The sequence below is a fragment of the Somniosus microcephalus genome, chromosome 4 (genome assembly GCF_052327205.1).
Source record: "Somniosus microcephalus isolate GS21.2 chromosome 4, FLI_Smic_1.0, whole genome shotgun sequence".
NCBI lineage: Eukaryota > Metazoa > Chordata > Chondrichthyes > Squaliformes > Somniosidae > Somniosus > Somniosus microcephalus.
In genome coordinates this window covers 173,666,836-173,686,879 of record NC_140990.1, presented here as the reverse complement: position 1 = coordinate 173,686,879, position 20,044 = coordinate 173,666,836, and the positions used below count along the sequence as shown (strand labels likewise).

The 20,044-nt window shown below is 43.5% G+C and overlaps 1 protein-coding gene across 2 annotated transcripts in view; it reads left to right on the top strand.

Moving 5' to 3' along the window:
* The first annotated feature begins 4,935 nt into the window (after nucleotides 1–4,935).
* Nucleotides 4,936–20,044, top strand: part of LOC147119992 (partitioning defective 3 homolog B-like) — a 1,739,115-nt gene continuing 1,724,006 nt past the window's right edge. The window contains exon 1 of one of the 2 annotated variants that reach the window (XM_085985464.1): nucleotides 4,936–6,057. In XM_085985464.1, the coding sequence (XP_085841590.1) occupies nucleotides 5,938–6,057 (120 nt within the window). In that variant the 5' untranslated portion in view covers nucleotides 4,936–5,937. The remainder of the gene's footprint in view (nucleotides 6,058–20,044) is intronic. The other variant, XM_085985463.1, reaches the window with a different exon arrangement.

The window sequence follows — 20,044 nt, the reverse complement described above, 5'->3', positions numbered from 1 at the left end:
GCTAGTCCTCTATTTATAAACCTAAGAAACCATATGCTTTTTTAACCACATGCTTTTTTAACCACCTTATCAACTTACCCTGCCACCATTTCCTACATTACAACGGTAACTACACTTAAAAAAAAAAGTACTTCATTGGCTGTAAAGCACTTTGGGCTATATAAGTGCAAGTCTTTCTTTTTAAGAATTTGTGTATATGGACATGAAAGTCTCTCTGCTCATCTACACTTTTCAAAATTGAGCCACTTACTGTCTTTCCCTATTTGTCCTCCCAGACAGCATTCCTTAATTTCTCCAAAAGCATTTTCAATCTGTGCAAGTAATTCCATGTCCATAAGTTGTGGATTACTCATTTCAATAATCTTGAAAAGCATTCAACTTCGGGCAGAGAGAAATGGAACATAGGTTATCCCAACAACCACTTCATTGACAATGTCCCAATCTCAGCTACGTTGTTATGAGGAGGTGGCAATCAGAAGAACGCGCTTTCCACAGGAATGGAGGAAAACTCAACCTGTTGTGATGAGTCACTCCAAACTATTCTCATATACATCCTTGCAGTCATTTACACTGCATTATTAAAGGTGTGGGAACAGGTTCCTTTTGCAGCATTTCAGGTAGTGTATGTTTTACCCATCCCAAAAAAAGTAGGTTGATAATGGAACTCCACTGTCCAATCACAACGCCAGTAGCATTGCCTTGGAACTGCAACAATAACTTGCATTTATATAGCACTTTTAAAGTAGTAAAACTTCCCAAGGTGCATTACAGGAGCGTAATCAGATAAAAATCAACACAGAGCCACATAAAGTAATATTAGGACAGCTGACTTGGTCAAAGAGGTAGATTTTAAGGAGCAACCTAGAGGAGGAGAGAGCGGTATAGAGGTTTAGGGAGGGAATTCCAGAGCTGGGCCTAGGCAGCTGAAGGCACAGCCGCCAATGGTAGAGCGAAGGAAATCAAGGATGTGCAAGAAGCTAGAGTTGGAGGAGCACAGAGTTCTCAGAGGCTTGCAGGCCTGGTGGAGGTTACAGAGATAGGGAGGGGTGAGGCCATGGAGGAATTTGAACACAAGAATGATCATTTTAAAAAAAATCGAGGTGTTGCTGGACGAGGAGCCAATGTAGGTCAGTGAGCACAGTGGGTATGGGTGAACGGAACTTGGTGCAAGTTAGGATACGGGCAGCAGCGGTTTTGGATGACCTCAAGTTTATGGAGGGTGGACGATAGGAGGCCAACGAGGTGGACATTAGAAGTCGAGTCTGGTGGTAGCAAAAGTATGGATGAGGATTTCAGCAGCAGATGGGCTGAGGCAGGGGCCGAGATGGGTGAATACTAGGCTGTTTCCCCCAGTTACAGATGCAAGATCTGTTGGTACCAGCTGAATGTTTGCTACTTGGTGTGCAAGACAACATAATTGTCTGAAATATGATTTGGTACATACCAGAACTCCTACAACCGATAACAGTTGGCATATTTTATTGATTGGAATTCTTAAATCAAATTTGGCAGCGGGCCTGGAGTCAATCGACATTGTTCAGTTGCAATCTCACTAAGTATAGAAACCGCCAGGAGATCAATTTGGGAAATCGCTAAATCTACAAATGTGTTGAAAACAATCTACAGGCTTTGATCTCAGAGTTAAAAAAAAAGTTGCTCCCATTACAAAATAATATTTACAATCACTATATTAATGAAGTTGCTGAATGTTTCAAAAGTTGCAGCGTAAGAATAAGCAAGGATGGACCGACAAGAGTTTGGGCTGTTGTGTCAGCCATGGCTCAGTGGGTAGTACTCTCGCCTCTGAATCAGAAGGTTGTGGGTTCGCAGCCCACTCCCGAGACTTGATCACCTAATTCAGTGCAGTGCTGAGGGAGTGCTGCACTGTCTGAGGTGCCATCTTTTGGATGAGACGGTGGTAGTACATCAGAAGGTGTGAAAAGCTAACCAGGAATCCATTTGGAAAGGTGGGGGAATAGACCTAGTAGGTCTGTGGTTGACCAAAACTCTACATGTTTGGAATTGCCCCCAAAAGCCAAGAGGAAAAAAAATTATACTTTTTTTGGAAGGAGTGAAGGGAAATACTTCAGATATTAAGTATCCTAACCTACCCAACAATATTAGTCATTAACTATTAAGTATATATAATAAAACAGTAATTCCAATTTCAGATTTGGTTTAGATTAGTACATTTGAATCAGCAGGTTGTGGGTTCAAGTCCCATTCTAAAGACTTGCGCACACAATATACGCTAATGCAGCAGTGCACTATTGTTGGGATTGTTGCATTGAGAGGTGTGACATCTTTCATACAAGATGTTAAACCTTCTCAGGTGGACATAAGAGAGCCTATGTCACTATTCGAGTTCTCCCACTGTTCTTGGCAACATTTATCCCTCAACCAACATTGCTAAAAACAGACTATCTGGTGATTTTCACATTGCTGTTTCTGGGACACTGCTCTGTGCAAATTGGCTACTGTATTTGCTTGTGTTACAACAGTGACTGCACTTTAAAAGTATTTCATTAGCTGTAAAGCACTTTCTGGATGTCCTAAGGTTGTGAAAGGTGCTATATAAATGCAAGTCCTTTTTCTCTTTCTTATAATCCTCTCAGAATTTACCATGTTGTTCCTTTCCCACATTGGGTTATTATACTGGCCATAGAATTTACATGAATCAACTTGTTTATTTCTTGTGGTCATATCACAACTTCTTCATTTCCATTTTTGAAAACAAAAAAAGCTAGATGATTAGCATTGGAAAAAAACAGGCAAAAATTGTTGAGGGAGATGGGAGAAAAATTCTATGTTGCAAAAGAATGCAGCAAAAAATGTGTGCACTTATTTATATCTCTTTCACTGGTTGTTTAATTCAAAAAAATCAGAATTTATTTTGTTTAGGCCAAAATTCCTCTTTAAAAATATGTACTGAACAGCAAGCAATTGAAAGCTTCTGTCATGCTATCTCTACACGCAGCTGAAATTAGTGTAAAGAACCAAATGTCCCGAGACTCTCAAAAAATCACCAGATTGTAAGAAATTGTGGGCTTGTCTGTTTGGGTGTAACATTGATTAAAACCCATGGATTTATCAGGAAAGAAACCTAAAAAAAAATTTGATCTTTAATCACAATCTTCTATCATTTATCATGAACATCGTCACGCAAAGGCCATACTGAGTTACTAACCTTTGGTTTCTGTACAGAAAGCTGCTGTCTGCTGCTACAAAAAAGGAAAAGAAAATGGCTCAGTGAATGCACCATGTGGCCTGGAACTGAGAAGAAAGAACTTTCATTTCTACAGTGCCTTGCGAAAGATGGTACCTCCAACAGTGCAGCACTCCCTCAATACTGCAGCTTGGATATTGCGCTCAAGTCTCTGGAGTGGGACTATGAACCTACAACCTCCTGACTCAGGAGACGAGAGTGCGCTACCAACTGAGCCACGGCTGACGGAAGGCCCCAGTTTCCACTTCATGATGAATTACCCCATTTAAACTGGGGTCAGGGGTGGCAGTACAACAATCAGCTGAGGTGTGCCTGGGCTACAGTTGTCCTGATCACTGTTTAGTGACTGCTGTTGGAAAGCAGCACACATGTGCGCAGGACATGGTTATGTGTTGTTTTGTTGCGATGCCCACATTGTCGAATAGCCTGCTGAGACTCACTGGTTAGGCTGAGGCAAGAACGGTTGCTTGCAGCAAAGGTATGGGCAGCCTACCATTTCTCAAGGAACTATACTCAAATACAAGTCAGCATCATCAGGACAGGAATAGCAGGGGAGTTCTCCCCAGTTTCCTGACCAACATTTATCCCTCAGCCAACATCACGAAAACAGATTATCCATTATTACATTGCAGTTTGTGGGACCTTGCAGTGAGCAAATTGGCTGCCACGTTTCCAATGCTACAGCAGTGATTACATTTCAAAAGTACTTCATTGGCTGTAAAGCACTTTGGGATGTCCAGAAGTCACAAAAGGCACTATATAAATTCTATTTTTTTCTGCAGGATAAGCAGGTAGAAACATTGGAGGACAAGAAAAAAATTAACCATGAATATATATTTTCCACAGATTAGTGGATTGGTAGGATTTAGTGCAAACTTATGAAAGCACTGATTTGATGTAATTAACAGAAATTAAATGTATGTATTTTATTGCCTCCTCAACCCTAAAATATATTTTTTTATTGCATCACTCTCACCCACCCAATGACCTATATCAGAGTGTTATTTGTAACACAATCACTGCAAGATTACAGGAATTCAATCTGCTGCAGATTACTGGGAAACAACACTACTTTTATTACGAAGAAGAGAAAGAAAAAGAAACATTCCCTGGAGTGATTTAGGGAGTAATCTAATTTTTAAGTTGTGCCTTTATGGTTTATGACATCATCTGACTCTGTCGATCAGATTACTGCTTTATAATCACTCCCAGGTGCTAGTTATTGTAAATGCAATAGAATCATAAAGCACAGAATGAGGCCATGCGGCCCATCGTGCCTGTGCCAACTCTTTGAAAGAGTTATCCAATTACTCCTATTCCTCTTTCCCTATAGCCCTGCAAACTTTTCCTTTTCAAGTATTTATCCAATTCCCTTTTGAAAATTACTATTGAATCTACTTCCACCAGCCTTTCAGGCAGTGCATTCCAGATCACAACAACTCACACACTGCATAAAAATAAATCTCATTCTTTTGCCAATAATCTAACTCACTAGTATTGATCAACCTGGTGTCTCTTAATTAAACTACCACAATACTGAAAATGTGTTGCTATTAAAAAAAATAGATGCACCAATTTTACTCCCTTCTGCATTTTAATTTGCCTTTTCAGCACTTTTAGTAATCTTAGCGCCAATCTGATCTTGCAGATTGCCAGGGCGAGAGTTTCAGCAGCGATTCTGGTTTGCAGAGAGAGAGAGAGAGCTGTGGCGAGGAGAGGGTTAACCTTTGGCTGAGAGCAGAGAGAGAGAGAGATCGAGGCCTGGTGTGGCTGTCGCCGCCGTCGCTACGACGAGAAGGGGAAAAGTTTGGTGAAAGTATTTTGGCGGAAGAGCTTTAGGGAGAAAAAAAGAGACAAAACTTTCAGCCGGGTTTTCTCGAGGTGAAGGAAAAGATCCACTGACAGTAGATCCGAAACAACGGTGCTCAAGAGAGAGAGAGAGAGAGAGGGCTTCGGAAACTCTTGCGAGAGGAGAAAAGAAGGATGGAAAAATAGAAAAAAGGACTCGCTAGCAGGGAAGCAAAAAAAAAAGGGGATTCCTGCGTCAGAAAACAACGTACAGCCTCTGCTACCTGACTGATTGTGTGTAACAGAGAGGGGGTGGGGGAATACCGAACTGTGTTGGATCTTGCTTGCTGTTTAAAGCCAGCCGGAGAAAGTTTTCCCATTTTCCTGCCCAGAGCTTGTTCTCACTCTCCCGCCTTGCTTCACCTGGGAGAGGCAGTCCGCTCTTTCCGGCCGTGTGTGGGGGACTGAGCTAGAGTCAGTGGGCTGCCTATTTAAAGCACCTGTATTGTGGCGGGGGGGTGTAAACCAGCGCAGCAATAACAACCACAACCAAATCTTAAATTAACTATCAGGACATTTCAGTTCGGCTTTTGTTGGAAAATTATATTTGTTTGACAAAGTGGATTTATCTCATTCACAGACGTTCTGGAAGCAAATGAAGGGAGGGTTGAAAACAGACTCATAAAATATTTTAATGAATCTACTTAAACCATAATTTCCACTTAATTAAAAAAAATATTGTTTGCAATTGCACCTGAGCTGCTTACACCTGTCTCCCTCTGAGTGGGGATGGTGACTATGAGGAGGATTTAATTGCTGTCAGTGAGAGGAATTGCGAGCGCCCAGCCCAGCCTTTGCAGGCAGCCCCTCGCGCCCAGGTGTGCCGCAGCGCGCGGGCACTCACTCACCTACCTGTGCCCATCATGAAGGTGACGGTGCAGTTCGGCCGCACTGGGATCGTCGTGCCTTGTGGGGACGGGACCCTCAGCGTCCAACAGCTCATCCAGCAAGCCGTGCAGAGGTACTGCAAGAACACCGCTAAGGTAAGAAGAGAGACACACACTCCTAAACTGAAGCAAATGTTTACCTGTTTACAGGTTGCTGTCTAACATGGCGGCCCTGAAAGTGTCAACTCTGAGCAGGGAGGTTAATAGTCACCAAGACTTCTATATTACATGGTATTTACAGCATAGGTGCAGGCCATTGGTCCCAACTGGTCTATGCTGGTGTTTATGCGCCGCATGAGTCCTCTAACCCTCTCCGCATAACCTTCTATTCCTTTCTTCATGTATTTGCTTCCCCTTCAATGCATCTCTGCTAGTCCGCTCAACTACTTCATGTAGAGACTGTAGCCTCTTTTAACAGTTTTTATTTTCAAAAGTGTATAGGTCATATTTTTAAACCCTAAAAAACGAGCCAGTCAGATAGGCTTGTTTCTTGGTGTCAGTATCACAATGCCACTTTAGTTTTTAAAATAAGCACTTTAACACATTTACACTAAATATTTTTATATTTGAAAGTTGTGTGTTTTTAAAAAAAAATACATATTAAGGTTTCTCTCCATTTTTAGGATAAACTGTTCCAGCTTTTGGTTTCCACTGTCTAGAACTTTCTAAAATGATAACTAGACACCCAAAACTCCTTTAAGAATAGATCTGCCCCCACGTTTACTTTTGCATCTTATGAGGATTAAGGTCCAAAATGAATTTTATCATTGAGAAAGCATGAAGAGTATTCAATGTAATCCCATCTTGTTCTATGGTTACTGGCAGAGATCTGATACGTTGCCCAAGTTAGTGTCATCAGGCAGTCCTTCTCCTGATGGTTTTGGACTTGGAAAAAGGTGAACCCCCTCAATATACATAAAACCAGATAATCTTACTGATCTGTCTTTAAAAACATTACTGACTTTGATGCTTCTGGCTCAGTAGTAGTCAGAAGGTTGTGGGTTCAAGTCCCACTCTAGAGATTTGACCTCAAAACCAAGCTGGCGCAGCGCCTGTCCCGTTCGGATGGAATTCCTCATCAGCGCCCGACCCCGAAACCCCTCTCGGGAACCGGCGCCTCACAACTTGAGCCTTCTCGGGGAAATGCCCTCCATGCCTTTTCATTCTGCATGGAGGGGTTTCCTGTACGGGTTGCTCCTGCACACTCTCCACTTTGTCATCTTCGTCTGCCATCCGGAAATGCCTTGGCGTACCATCTTGCCATCCGGTGGAGGAGGGGGTCCCCAATGGAGGGCTCTCCATGTGGGAGTCCTCCCTTTTTCTATTGGGGACTTGGCCTGGAGGGTGTTGCACAGAGCAGTCCGTGCAATAAAGTTTTAAACAGGTTCACAGACTCCCAGGCCGCCTGCCTTTTTTGCGGCCTGGAGGAGTCTGTTTTTCATGTGTGTGTATATATGGAGTGTGAGAGTTTGCAGCCCCTCTTCCATTATTTGAAGGGGCTGCTCCTTGATTTTTGGCTGCACTTCAGTCCCACGCTCCTGATCTTTGGTTACCCAGTGCGGAGGGGAGCGAGCAGATCAGAGGACCTCCTCGTAGGACTGCTCCTGGGCCTGGCCAAAGTTGCCATTAACTGGTCCAGGCAGCGGGCGGTTGAGGGGGTCGTTCGGCCTGATTGCCTGCCTCTCTTCCGCGGCCACGTTCGCGCCTGGGTGGCCCTGGAGATGGAGCACGCGGTGTCTGCCGGTACGCTTGAGGCCTTGCGCGACCGGTGGGAGCCGTGGGGACTGGAGTGCATCATCACCCCGGCCAACGAAATGTTAATTTTAATTTGTTAAGTTTTATTTAAAGTTATTTCAGTTACAGTCCATTTGTTTAATCACCCCATCAGAAAGAGTACACTGAAAAGATGGACCTCAAAACCAAGGCTGACACTCCTGTGCAGTGCTGAGGGAGTGCTGCACTGTCAGAAATGCCGTCTTTCGGATGAGACGTTAAACCGAGGCCCCGTCTGCTCTCAGGTGAACGTAAAAGATCCCATGCCAATATTTTGAAGAAGAGCAGGGGATTTCTCCCCAGTGTCCTGGCCAATTATTTAGCACTCCACCAACATCATTAAAACAGATTATCTGGTCATTATCACGTTGCTGTTTGTTTGAGCTTGCTGAGTGCAAATTGGCTGCTGCGTTTTCTACATTACTACAGTGACTACACTTCAAAGGTACATCATTGGCTGTAACGTGCTTAGGATGTCCTGAGATCATGAAAGGCACGATATAAATGCAAATCTTTCTTACTAACATGAAGCTGTTCTTTTAAGCTCGGTCTTTTTCAACACGTATTTTTCCAAATGTGTGGATTTTGTAGTATGATTGCTTAGCTTTAACAAGTTTCAAACAAAAAAAATAAGTTTTCTTTTAACTCAAGTACTTGCTCAATAACAATGTGTGTATTTATACATCATTTATATATATTTCTTACAACATTAGTTGCATGATTGTAATTGAATTTTTTTTCCTAAAGATTGCAGCAGGGACTTTGAATCTGTGTTTGGAAAATCTGTCTAAATTGCAGAATGGGATCCCCAAATCGTTGGGAAAAGTCTTGGCATCCCATGTGATAAAATGGAACTTGACTTGCGAGTTCACCCTTACCCAATGTTGCTGATTTTAGGAACACCAGCCACTTTCCATAATATAAGCACATAGGAAATAGGAGCAGGAGTAGGCCATATGGCCCATTGAGCCTGCTCTGCCATTCAATAAAAATATTGGAGTACTTCTACATCAACTCCACTTTCCTGCTCTATCCCCATATCCCTTAATTCCCTTCGTGCTCAAAAATCTGTTGATCTCAGGCTTGAATGTACTCATCGACTGAGCATCCACAGCCCTTTGGAGTAGAGAATTCCAAAGATTCACAACCATTTGAGTGAAGTAATTTCTCCTCATCTCAGTCCTAACTAGCCGACCCCTTATCCTGAGACTATGACCCCTAGTTCTATAATTTCTAGCCAGGGGAAACAGCCTCTCAGTATCTACCCTGTCGAGCCCTCTAAGAATTTTATACATTTGATTGCGATCACCTCTCATTCATCTAAACTCCAGAGAATATAGGCCCATTCTACTCGATCTCTCCCCCCTAGGACAGCCCTCCCATCCCAGGATTCAATCTAGTGAACCTTCGTTGCATCCCTTCTAAGGCAAGTATATCCTTCCTTGGGTAAGGAGACCAAAACTGTACACTGTACTCCAAGTATAGTCTCACCAATGCCCCATATAATTGCAGCATAGTTATACAGCACAGAAAGAAGCCCTTTGGCCCATCGTGTCCGCGCCAGCCATCAAGCCCTGTCTATTCTAATTCCATTTTCCAGCACTTGGTCCGTAGCCTTGTATGCTATGGCGTTTCAAGTGCTCATCTAAATGCTTCTTGAATGTTGAGGGTTCCTACCACCCTTTCAGGCAGTGAGTTCCAGATTCCAACCACCCTCTGGGTGAATTTTTTTTCCTCAAATCCCCTCTAAACCTCCTGCCTCTTGCCTTGAAACTATTCCCCCTGGTTATTGACCCCTCTACTAAGGAGCTATAGGCAAGTTAGCCTGATAGCAAGAACTCCTTACTCTTATACTCCAACCTTCTTGCAATAAAGGCTAACATACCATTTGCCTTCCTAATTGCTTGCTGTACCTGCATGTTAACTTTGATTCATGTAGAAGGACACCCAAATCCCAACGTTAACTCCTCTCTCACCTTTTAAGAATATTCTGCTTTTCCATTCTTCCTACCAAAGTGGTTAATTTCACACTTCACATTATACTCCATCTGCCAACTTCTTGCCCAATCACTTAACCGGCCTATATTCATTTGCTACATCTTTACGTCCTCCTCACAGCTTACTTTACCACCTAGCTTTGTATTGTCGGCAAACTTGGATATATTGCACTCTGTCCCCTTATCTGAGTCATTGATATAGATTGTAAATAGCTGAGGCCCAAGCACTGATTCCTGTGGCACTTACTGGTTACACCCTGCCCTCCTGAAAATGACCTATTTATTCCTACTCTCTGTTTACTGTCTGTTAACCAATCCTCTATCCATCCATGCTAATATATTACCTCCAATCCCATTAGCCCTAATCTTGTATCACAACCTCTTGTGTGGCACCCTATCGAATGCCTTCTGAAAATCCAAATATACTAAATCCACTGGTTCCTCCTTATCTATCCTATTAGTTACACCCTAAAAAAAACTGTAATAGATTTGTCAAACGCAATTTCCCTTTCACGTGTTGACTCTGCCTAATCATATTGTGGTTTTTCAAAGTATCCTGTTACCACGTCCTTAACAATAGATTCCAGCATTTTCCCTACTACTGCTGTCAGGCTAACTTGCCTATAGTTCCCAGATTTCTCTCCCTCCTTTCTTGAACAGAGGGGTTACATTTACTACCTTCTAATCCATGGGAACCGTTCTATAATCTAGGGAGTTTTAGAAGATCAAAACCAATGTATCCACTATCTCTGCAGCCACCTCTTTTAAAACTCTAGGGTGCAGGCCATCGGGTCCAGGGGCTTTGTCGGATTTTAGTCCCATTAATTTCTCCAGTACTTTTTCTTGAATAATATTAATTACTTTAAGCTCCTTACTCTCATTAGACCCTTGGTTCCCCACATTTTCTGGCATGTTCTTTGTGTCTTCTACTGTGAAAAATATTTGTTTAATATCTCTGCTGGTTCCTTATTCTCCATTATAATTTCTCCTGTCTCTGCTTCTAATCTCTTTTGCTAATCTCTTCCTTTTTTACATACTTGTAAAAGTTCTTACAATCTGTTTTTGTATTTCTTGCTAGTTTACTTTCATTCTATTTTCTCCTTTATCAATTTCTTGGTCATCCTTTGCTGGTTTTTAAAATCCTCCCAATTCTCAGGCTTACTATTTTTGGCAACATTATAAGCCTCTTTTAATCTAATACTATTCTTAACTTCTCTAGTTAGCCATGGCTGTACCACTTTTCCAGTGGAGTTTTTATTCCCTAAGGGAATGTATATTCGTTGAGAATTATGAATTATTTCTTTAAATGTTTGCCATTGCTTATCTACAGTCATATCTTTTAATCTAATTTCCCAAACCCCTCAGCCAACTCGCCCCTCATACCTCTGTAATTGGCTTTGTTTAAATTTAAGACCCTAGTTTCGGATGTAACCACATCACTCTCAAATTTAATATGAAATTCTATGATCACTCTTCCACAGAGGATCCTTTACTGTAAGATTACTAATTAACCCTGTCTCATTATACAATAATATGGCAAAGAATACTTGGCAACGCCTCGATTTTGAAATTTTCATTCATGTTTTCAATCACTCCATGGCCTCGCCCCATCTGTCTCTCTAACCTCCTCTAGCCCTATACCCCTCCGAGATCTCTGTGTGCTCCTGCAAATCTGGCCTCTTGCGCATCCCCGATTTCCATCGCTCTACCATTGGTGGCTGTGCCTTCAGCTGACTAGGCCCTAAGCTCTGGAATTCCCTCCCTAAACCTCTCTACCTCTCTCTCCTTTTAAGACGCTCCTTAAAACCTACCTCGTCACCTGTCCTAATATCTCCTTACATGGCTTGGTGTCAAATTCTGTTTACTACTTTAAGTTCCTCGGAGTCCACATCACGGAAGACCTCTCCTGGTCCCTCAATACCTCCTCTCTGGTGAAGAAGGCCCAGCAGCGCCTATATTTCCTAAGGAGGCTGAAGGGATGTAACCTGTCACCCCTGATCCTCTCTAACTTTTACCGCTGCACAATAGAGAGCATCCTGACAAACTGTATCACAGTATGGTATGGCAGCTGTAGCTACTATGACCGGAAAGCCCTGCAGCGGGTAGTCAAAACTGCCCAACGCATTACCGGCACCCGGCTACCGACCATAGAGCACATATACCAGAAACGCTGTTTACGGAGGTCACGGTCCATCATCAAAGACCCTACCCACCCCAGCCACAGTCTGTTCGCCCTCCTGCCATCTGGGAGACGCTACAGATGCATTCGCACCCGTACGACCAGATTTAGGAACAGCTTCTTTCCCAGGGCTGTCATCCTACTGAACTCCACAAATAAACTCTAAAGCCTGCACATCTGCCAATGCACTTTATTATGGTTATGTTTATGTTAATGTATTACAAGCCAAATGTATGTTGAATGTTTAAATGTCTTAATCTAAATGTACACTCTCGGGAGCCGCAAGCCTACATTTCGTTGTACTGCACTTGTGCACTAACAATGACAATAAAAGTTGATTTGATTTGATTTTTGATTTGATATAAATGCAGGTTGTTGTTGAATATGTTTCACACAAAAACTGATGAATTGAGGAATATGATCTCCAAAGCACAAATAAAATCCTGGTATATCTTGTAGTATTAATAGTAGAATTTGGCAATCAATCACCCTAAACCAGTGGATGGTCATTGGATTGTGGTCAGGATTGGAAGCCATTGCTATTTGTTTCCTTGGCTTCCTCCCAAGCTTCAGGACATTGAGGTCTGTTGCAGTGCTCACCACTGCTGTCTAGGTGGAAGTTTGAGTGTCAAATGGACAGCCATGTGAAAGTGGTTGTTTGTCAGCAGGCTTAACCTGGGTTGCAAAGGTGGGTACAGGCCAGCAAGACATCATGAATACAAATGCAGGCTTTGCAAATCAGAAGTCGAAAGAAAGACTTGCATTTATATAGCCCCTTTTATGACCTCCGGCTGTCCCAAAATGCTTTACAACCAATGAAGTACTTTTGAAGTGTAGTCACTGTTGTAAAGTAGGAAATGCGGCAGCCAATTTGCGCACAGCAAGGTCCCACAAACAGCAGTGTGAAAATGACCAAAAGGGAGAGGGTTTTTCAGGTGAAAAAGTGAGTAACAATAGGAAAGTGGTTTTGTGTAGTGCTGACATTGCTCCAACATAGTTGTGACTGAGAGTCCATCGCAATATTTTCAAATCTAGTTTTGAAGATTTTTTTTCTTAAATATCGTGTTATCGTGCAGAAATTTCTTGAAATAACTGCAATTGGCTGTGGTCAACCTTGATGGTTGGACACTACCAAATAGATACTTTATGTTGGCAGTAGGAGTATTACCTGTTCAGGAAAGGAGCTGTGGCCATTGACTGGTAGGGTTCTTGATCTAATTAGCAGACTATGCCAGGAAATATTTGTCTGGCATATTTCTTTCTCTGGTTTTCTCTGCCAATTTTCTCTCCTCTCTTCCTTCCTTGAAGCTGGTGATTGGGCCTTGCTGGGGGATGGTTGCACAGATGCTGGTTGCTCTCTCGTTATCTTGCCCAAGGGCCATTGTTTGTGCGTGAGTCTGCAGAAAATGCTGCTAGGCTGTCTGACAAGAGATTGAACCTGGGTCCCAGTCGCCGCACAATTAGCTGATCTCAACCAGAGTGCATGTGGGACCTTTTGGCCAAGTGAATCAGCTAGTCGCTGGATAAACTGAACTGAGCTTTTGGGGATAGCTTTTACCTGATGTCTTATTACCAGGCTGATGAAAATCCTTTGCTTCACAGCCCGAGTTCAGTTTCTAGTAAAACATGGGGAGCCTTTACTCTGTGTTGAAGGACTGTGGGAGAAAATAACTGCACTCACAATGTCTTAAAAGTTGTTTGGATGTGTAATACTCTGTATGTTGGTGAGGATGCACCCAAAAGCTGCTAAGAGTTGCATGCAAATTACTGTACAGGGACTGATTTACATTAGAAACAAATACACTTTCCTGGAATTTAGTTATCCAGTTTGGTAATAAACTTAATGGCCCAGAAATTCTGGTCGGAGGCTTCCGGCGGGTGCAGGCCTCCGACCTGCACTTACCTTGCGCGCCAGCCGTTGTGCTGGGGGCCCGCGTGGTATTCCAATCCTGGGTCTCCTCCAACTGCCAGCACGCAGTGCTTGCGTATCCCAGGGGCACAGTTAGTTCGAAGCATCCCCTGGGATCACGTGGGCCATGGAGAGCCAATGGTAGCAGGGAATGCTTCATTCATAAATTTGACAGGAAGAGCTGTCAAACCTATAAATACTAAAAGCCCCAAAACATAACTAAAACTTCAAATAAATTTTTTTTAAATCACATTTTTAAAATAACTATAAATTACATGAAATAACTGTTTTAAGCAATTTAAAATTTTGAAAAAATTAAATTTTCTAACGGGGCTAAAAATAAACTTACCCTTCTTTAAAGTATTTAAAAATAATAAACCTGTGGAAAAAAGTTTTAATTTTAATTAATTCACCACTTATCTTGTTAAAAGCAGGCCTTGCGTCTGCTTTTTAAAAGTGTAACTGCTGGAGACTTACCCTCCTGGAGAAACTTGCAAAAAAAACCATAAGCTCGATGTGCACGCGCTGCCTCTCCGATGCACGCGTTCCACCTGTCAACCCCTTCTTTCAAGGGAACGGAAGTTCCGGTTTCCCGCACATTGGCGTGACCACGCATGGGGACCCGAATTTCTGGGCCAATGCTCTCTTGGCCGGCCTCTCACCATTCACACTCCGTAAACTTCAGCTCCTCAAACTCTGCTGCCTGTATCCTAAATCACCCTAAGTCCCGCTCACCCATTCCCCCCTTGTGCTCACTGACCTACATTGGCTCCTGGTCCAGCAATGCCTTGATTTTTAAAATTCTTATCCTTGTGTTCAGATTCCTCCATGGCCTCGCCCCTTCCTATCTCTATAACTTCCTCCGGCCCTACAACCCTCTGAGATCTCTGCGTTCCTCCAATTCTGGCTTCTTGTGCATCCCCAATTTCCATTGGCGGCCGTGCCTTCAGCTGCCTTGGCCCTAAGCTCTGGAATTCCCTCCCTAAATATCTCTGCCTCTTTACCTCGCTCTCCTTTTTAGACGCTCCTTAAAACTTGCCTTTGACCAAGCTTTTGGTCACCTGTCCTAATATCTCTAAAAGAAAGAAAGACTTGCATTTATATACATAGATACATAGAAGATAGGAGCAGGAGTAGGCCATTCGGCCCTTCGAGCCTGCTCCGCCATTCAATGAGATCATGGCTGATCATCCAAATTCAGTACCCTGTCCCTGCCTTCTCCCCATATCCCTTGATCCCTTTAGCCTTAAGAAATATATCCAACTCTTTCTTGAATATACTTAATGAACTGGCCTCCACCGCCCTCTGTGGCAGAGAATTCCACAGGTTCGCCACTCTCTGGGTGAAGAAATTCCTCCTCATTTCAGTCCTAAATGGCTTACCCCTTATCCTTAGACTATGACCCCTGGTTCTGGACTCCCCGGCCATCAGAAACATCCTTCCTGCATCTAGTCTGTCCAGGCCTGACAGAATTTTATAGGTTTCGATGAGATCCCCTCTCAATCTTCTAAACTCCAGTGAGTATAAGCCCAATCGACACAATCTCTCCTCATACGTCATTCCTGCCACCCCAGGTATCAGCCTGGTGAATCTTCGCTGCACTCCTTCCATGGCAAGAACATCCTTCCTCAGGTAAGGCGACCAAAACTGCACACAATACTCAAGGTATGGTCTCACCAAGGCCCTGTACAACTGCAGCAAGACATCCTTGTTCTTGTACTCGAACCCTCTAGCTACGAAGGCCAACATACCATTTGCCTTCTTAACCGCCTGCTGCACCTGCATGCTTACCTTCAGCAACTGGTGTACAAGAACACCCAGGTCTCTTTGCACTTCCCCTTCTCCCAATCTATTACCATTCAAATAATCTGCCTTCCTGTTTTTGCCACCAAAGTGGATAACCTCACATTTATCCACATTATAGTGCATTTGCCATGTTCCTGCCCAATCACCCAACCTGTCCAAATCGTGCTGGAGTTTCACGACATCCTCCTCACAGCATACCCTCCCCCCCAGCTTTGTGTCGTCTGCAAATTTGGAGATATTACATCCAATTCCCTCGTCCAGATCATTAATATAGTGAACAGCTGGGGTCCTAGGACCGATCCTTGCGGTACCCCACTAGTCACTGCCTGCCACTCAGAAAATGACCCGTTTATTCCAACTCTTTGCTTTCTGTCCGCCAACCAGTTCTCTATCCAAGTCAATACCTTGCCCCCAATCCCATGTGCCTTAATTTTGCACGCTAATCTCTTATGCGGGACCTTATCGAAAGCCTTCTGAAAGTCCAAATACACCACATCCACTGGTTCTCCCTTATCTATTTTACCAGTTACATCCTCAAAGAATTCCAGTAGATTAGTCAAGCATGATTTACCTTTTGTAAATCCATGTTGACTTTGTCCGATCCAGTCACTGCTTTCCAAGTGCTCTGCTATTACATCTTTTATAATGGACTCTAGCATTTTCCCCACTACCGATGTCAAGCTCACCGGTCTATAATTCCCCGCCTTTTCTCTACCACCTTTTTTGAATAGTGGGGTAACATTAGCTACCCGCCAATCCATGGGTACCGTTCCAGAGTCTATCGAGTTCTGGAAGATGACCAGCAATGCATCTACTATTTCTAGGGCCACTTCCTCAAGTACCCTGGGATGTAGATTATCAGGCCCTGGGGATTTATCGGCCTTCAGTCCCATCAATTTTCCTAACACCATTTCCCTACAAATATTGATTTCTTTCAGTTCCACCCTTTCATCAGACCCTATGTTCCCCGGCATCTCTGGGAGGTTATTTGTGTCCTCCTTTGTGAAGACAGAACCAAAATATGTATTTAGTTGGTCTGCCATTTCTTTGTTCCCCATTATAAATTCCCCGGATTCTGACTGCAAGGGACCTACGCTTGACTTCACCAATCTTTTTCTCTTCACATATCTATAAAAGCTTTTACAGTCAGTTTTTATGTTCTCTGCAAGCTTACTCTCATATTCTATTTTCCCTTTCTTAATTAATCCCTTTGTCCTCCTTTGTTGAATCCTAAACTGCTCCCAATCCTCAGGATTATTGCTTTTTCTGGCCAATTTGTATGTCCTCTCCTTGGATCTTATGCTATCCCTAATTTCCCTTGTTAGCCACGGTTGAGTCACCTTTTTTGTTTTATTTTTATGCCAAACTGGGATGAACAAATTCTGTAGTTCATCCATTCGGTCTTTGAATGTTTGCCATTGCCGATCCACCGTCAGCCCTTTGAGTGACATTCCCCAATCAATCCTACCCAACTCGCTCCTCAGACCATCGTAGTTTCCTTTATTTAAATTGAGGACCCTAGTCTCCGAGTCAACTACTTCATTCTCCATCTTAATGAAGAATTCGATCACATTATGATCGCTCAGACCCAAGGGGCCTCTTACAACAAGATTGCTAATTAATCCTTTCTCGTTACATAATACCCAGTCTAAGATGGCCTGATCTCTGGTTGGTTCCTCGACATATTGGTCCAGGAAACCATCCCGTAAACACTCCAGGAATTCCTCCTCCACAGTTTTGTTACTCATTTGGTTGGCCCAATCTATATGTAGATTAAAGTCACCCATGATGACTGCTGTGCCCTTATTGCACGCTTCTTTAATTTCTCTTTTAATGCCATCCCCAACCTCCGCCTTACTGTTTGGAGGTCTATAAACCACTCCCACTAACCTTTTTTCCCCTTAGTATTTCTTAATTCTACCCATACAGATTCCACCTCATCAGAGCTAATATCCTTCATTACAATTGTGTTAATCCCTTCTTTAACCAGTAATGCTACCCCACCTCCCTTTCCTTTTTGCCTATCTTTCCTGAATATCAAATACCCCTGGATGTTGAGTTCCCAGTCCTGGCCTTCCTTGAGCCATGTTTCCGTAATCCCAACCAAATCATATTTCATGACCACCCGATGTCCCAAAGTGCTTAATCATAGAATGGTTACAGCACAGAAGAGGCCATTCGACCTGCTGAGCCTGTGCCGGCTCTCTGCAAGAGCACTTCAGCTAGCCCCACTCTCCCGCCCTTTCCCCGTAGCCCTGCAGATTTTTTTCCTTCAGATACTTATCCAATTCTCTTTTGACGCCATGATTGAATCTGCCTCCACCACCCTTCCACCACCCTTTCAGGCAGTGCATTCCAGATCATAACCACTTGCGTGAAAAAGTTTTTCCTCATGTCGCCTTTGGTTCTTCTGCCAATCACCTTAAACAGTTTCTCTCTAGCTACTCTGTCTAGACCCCTCATGATTGTGAACACCTCTACTAAATCTCCTCTCAACCTTTTATGCTCTAAGGAGAACAACCCCAGCTTCTCCAGTCTAGCCACGTAACTGAAGTCCCTCATCCCTGGAACCATTCTTGTAAATCTTTTCTGCACCCTCTCTAAGGCCTTCACATCCTTCCTAAAGTGCGGTGCCCTGAATTGGACACAATACTCCAGTTGAGGCCGAACCAGTGTTTAATAAAGGTTTATCATAAATTCCTTGCTTTTGTACTCTATGCCTCTATTTATGAAGCCCAGGATCCCATATGCTTTTTTAACTGCATTCTCAACCGGCCCTGCCACCTTCAACGATTTGTGCACATATACCCCCAGGTGTCTCTGTTCATGGACCCACTTCAGATTTGTAACCTTTAGTTTATATTGCCTCTCCTCGTTCTTCCTACCAAAATGTATCACTTCGTACTTTTCTGTATTAAATTCCATCTGCCACGTGTCCGCCCATTCCACCAGCCTGTCTTTGTCTACCTTGAAGTCAATCACTATCCTCTTCACTGTTCACTATACTGCTAAGTTTCGTGTCATCTGCAGATTTTGAAATTGTGCCCTGTACACCCAAGTCTAAGTCATTAACATATATCAAGAAAAGCAGTGGTCCTAGTACCGTCCCCTGGGGAACACCACTGTACACCTTCCTCCAGTCCGATAAACAACCATTCACCACTACTCTCTGTTTCCTGTCACTTAGTCAATTTTGTATCCATGCTGCCACTGTCCCTTTTCTTCCATGGGCTTCAACTTTGCTGGCAAGCCTATGTGGAACTTTATCAAACGCCTTTTGGAAGTCCATGTACACCACGTCAACCGCATTACTCTCATCAACCCTCTCTGTTACCTCATCAGCCAATGAAGTACTTTTGAAATGTAGGGGTCGATTTTCATTAAGCTGTTGGGAAGGAGGCGGGACTTCAACTTTCGGGTTTTAGTCCTGCCTACATCGACGTCCGGCCAATCCACGCGATTTTCCCTTGATTGACCTTGTTGAGCCCGCCCAGCGGGCTCAGCAGGCCAATTAAGGGCCACCCAGCAACAGGTGACGTCACAGACTGAAATTTCATCTGTCAAGAGGTCTTGACAGATGAAATATCAGTGTTTCACAGCTATTTGAAGCTGTCAAACACTGACAGTCTGACTTCTAACCTGAGTCCTTCTACACAGACTCAGTTAGAACTCTCACCGACACTGAAATCTGAAGGCTGTCACTTTTGACAGCTTGCAGCCATTTTGCTTTTAGTGCCGGCTGAGTGATGGACTCCCGAAACCTAGAGGAAGAAAGGCTGTTAAGGTAAGTATAGGTAATTTAAACTTCTTTACACACTTTAGACACACCAAACACACTTACCTTTGCACTCATGCACCCATCACTCACCTGAACACCGACATCGCGACCCCTCCAAGTCCTTCAACCCGATGGCCCGCCTGCTCTAGCCTGGCATGGTTTGGAGCCGTCGGGAATCCCACACGACACTCCTCAAAATAGGGATTGGGCTAAAAACTGCCTGTTAACAGGCAGTTAATTGGCACTAACCCCTTCCCGCCTCGGGTCAGCGGGTCTCAGTGCGGGGCGGGTACCCGCCCCCTGTGAAACTTAGGTGGAGGCGGATTTTGGGCGGGATGGTGTTGGGACCCCCGAATTCGGGATTTTTGCCCCCCACCTAAAAGCCCGCCTCATGGCACACTGAAAATCGACCCTGTAGTCACTGTTGTAATGTGGGAAATGCGGCAGCTAATTTGCACACTGGAAACTCCCACAAACAGCAATGTGATAGTGACCAGATAATCTGTTTTTATGTTGATTGAGGGATAAATATTGACCAAGACTCTACGTGGCTTGGTGTCAGATTTTGTTTGATAACGCTCTCGTGAAGCACTTTGGGATGTTTTACTACGTTAAAGGTGCTATATAAATGCAGGTGGTTG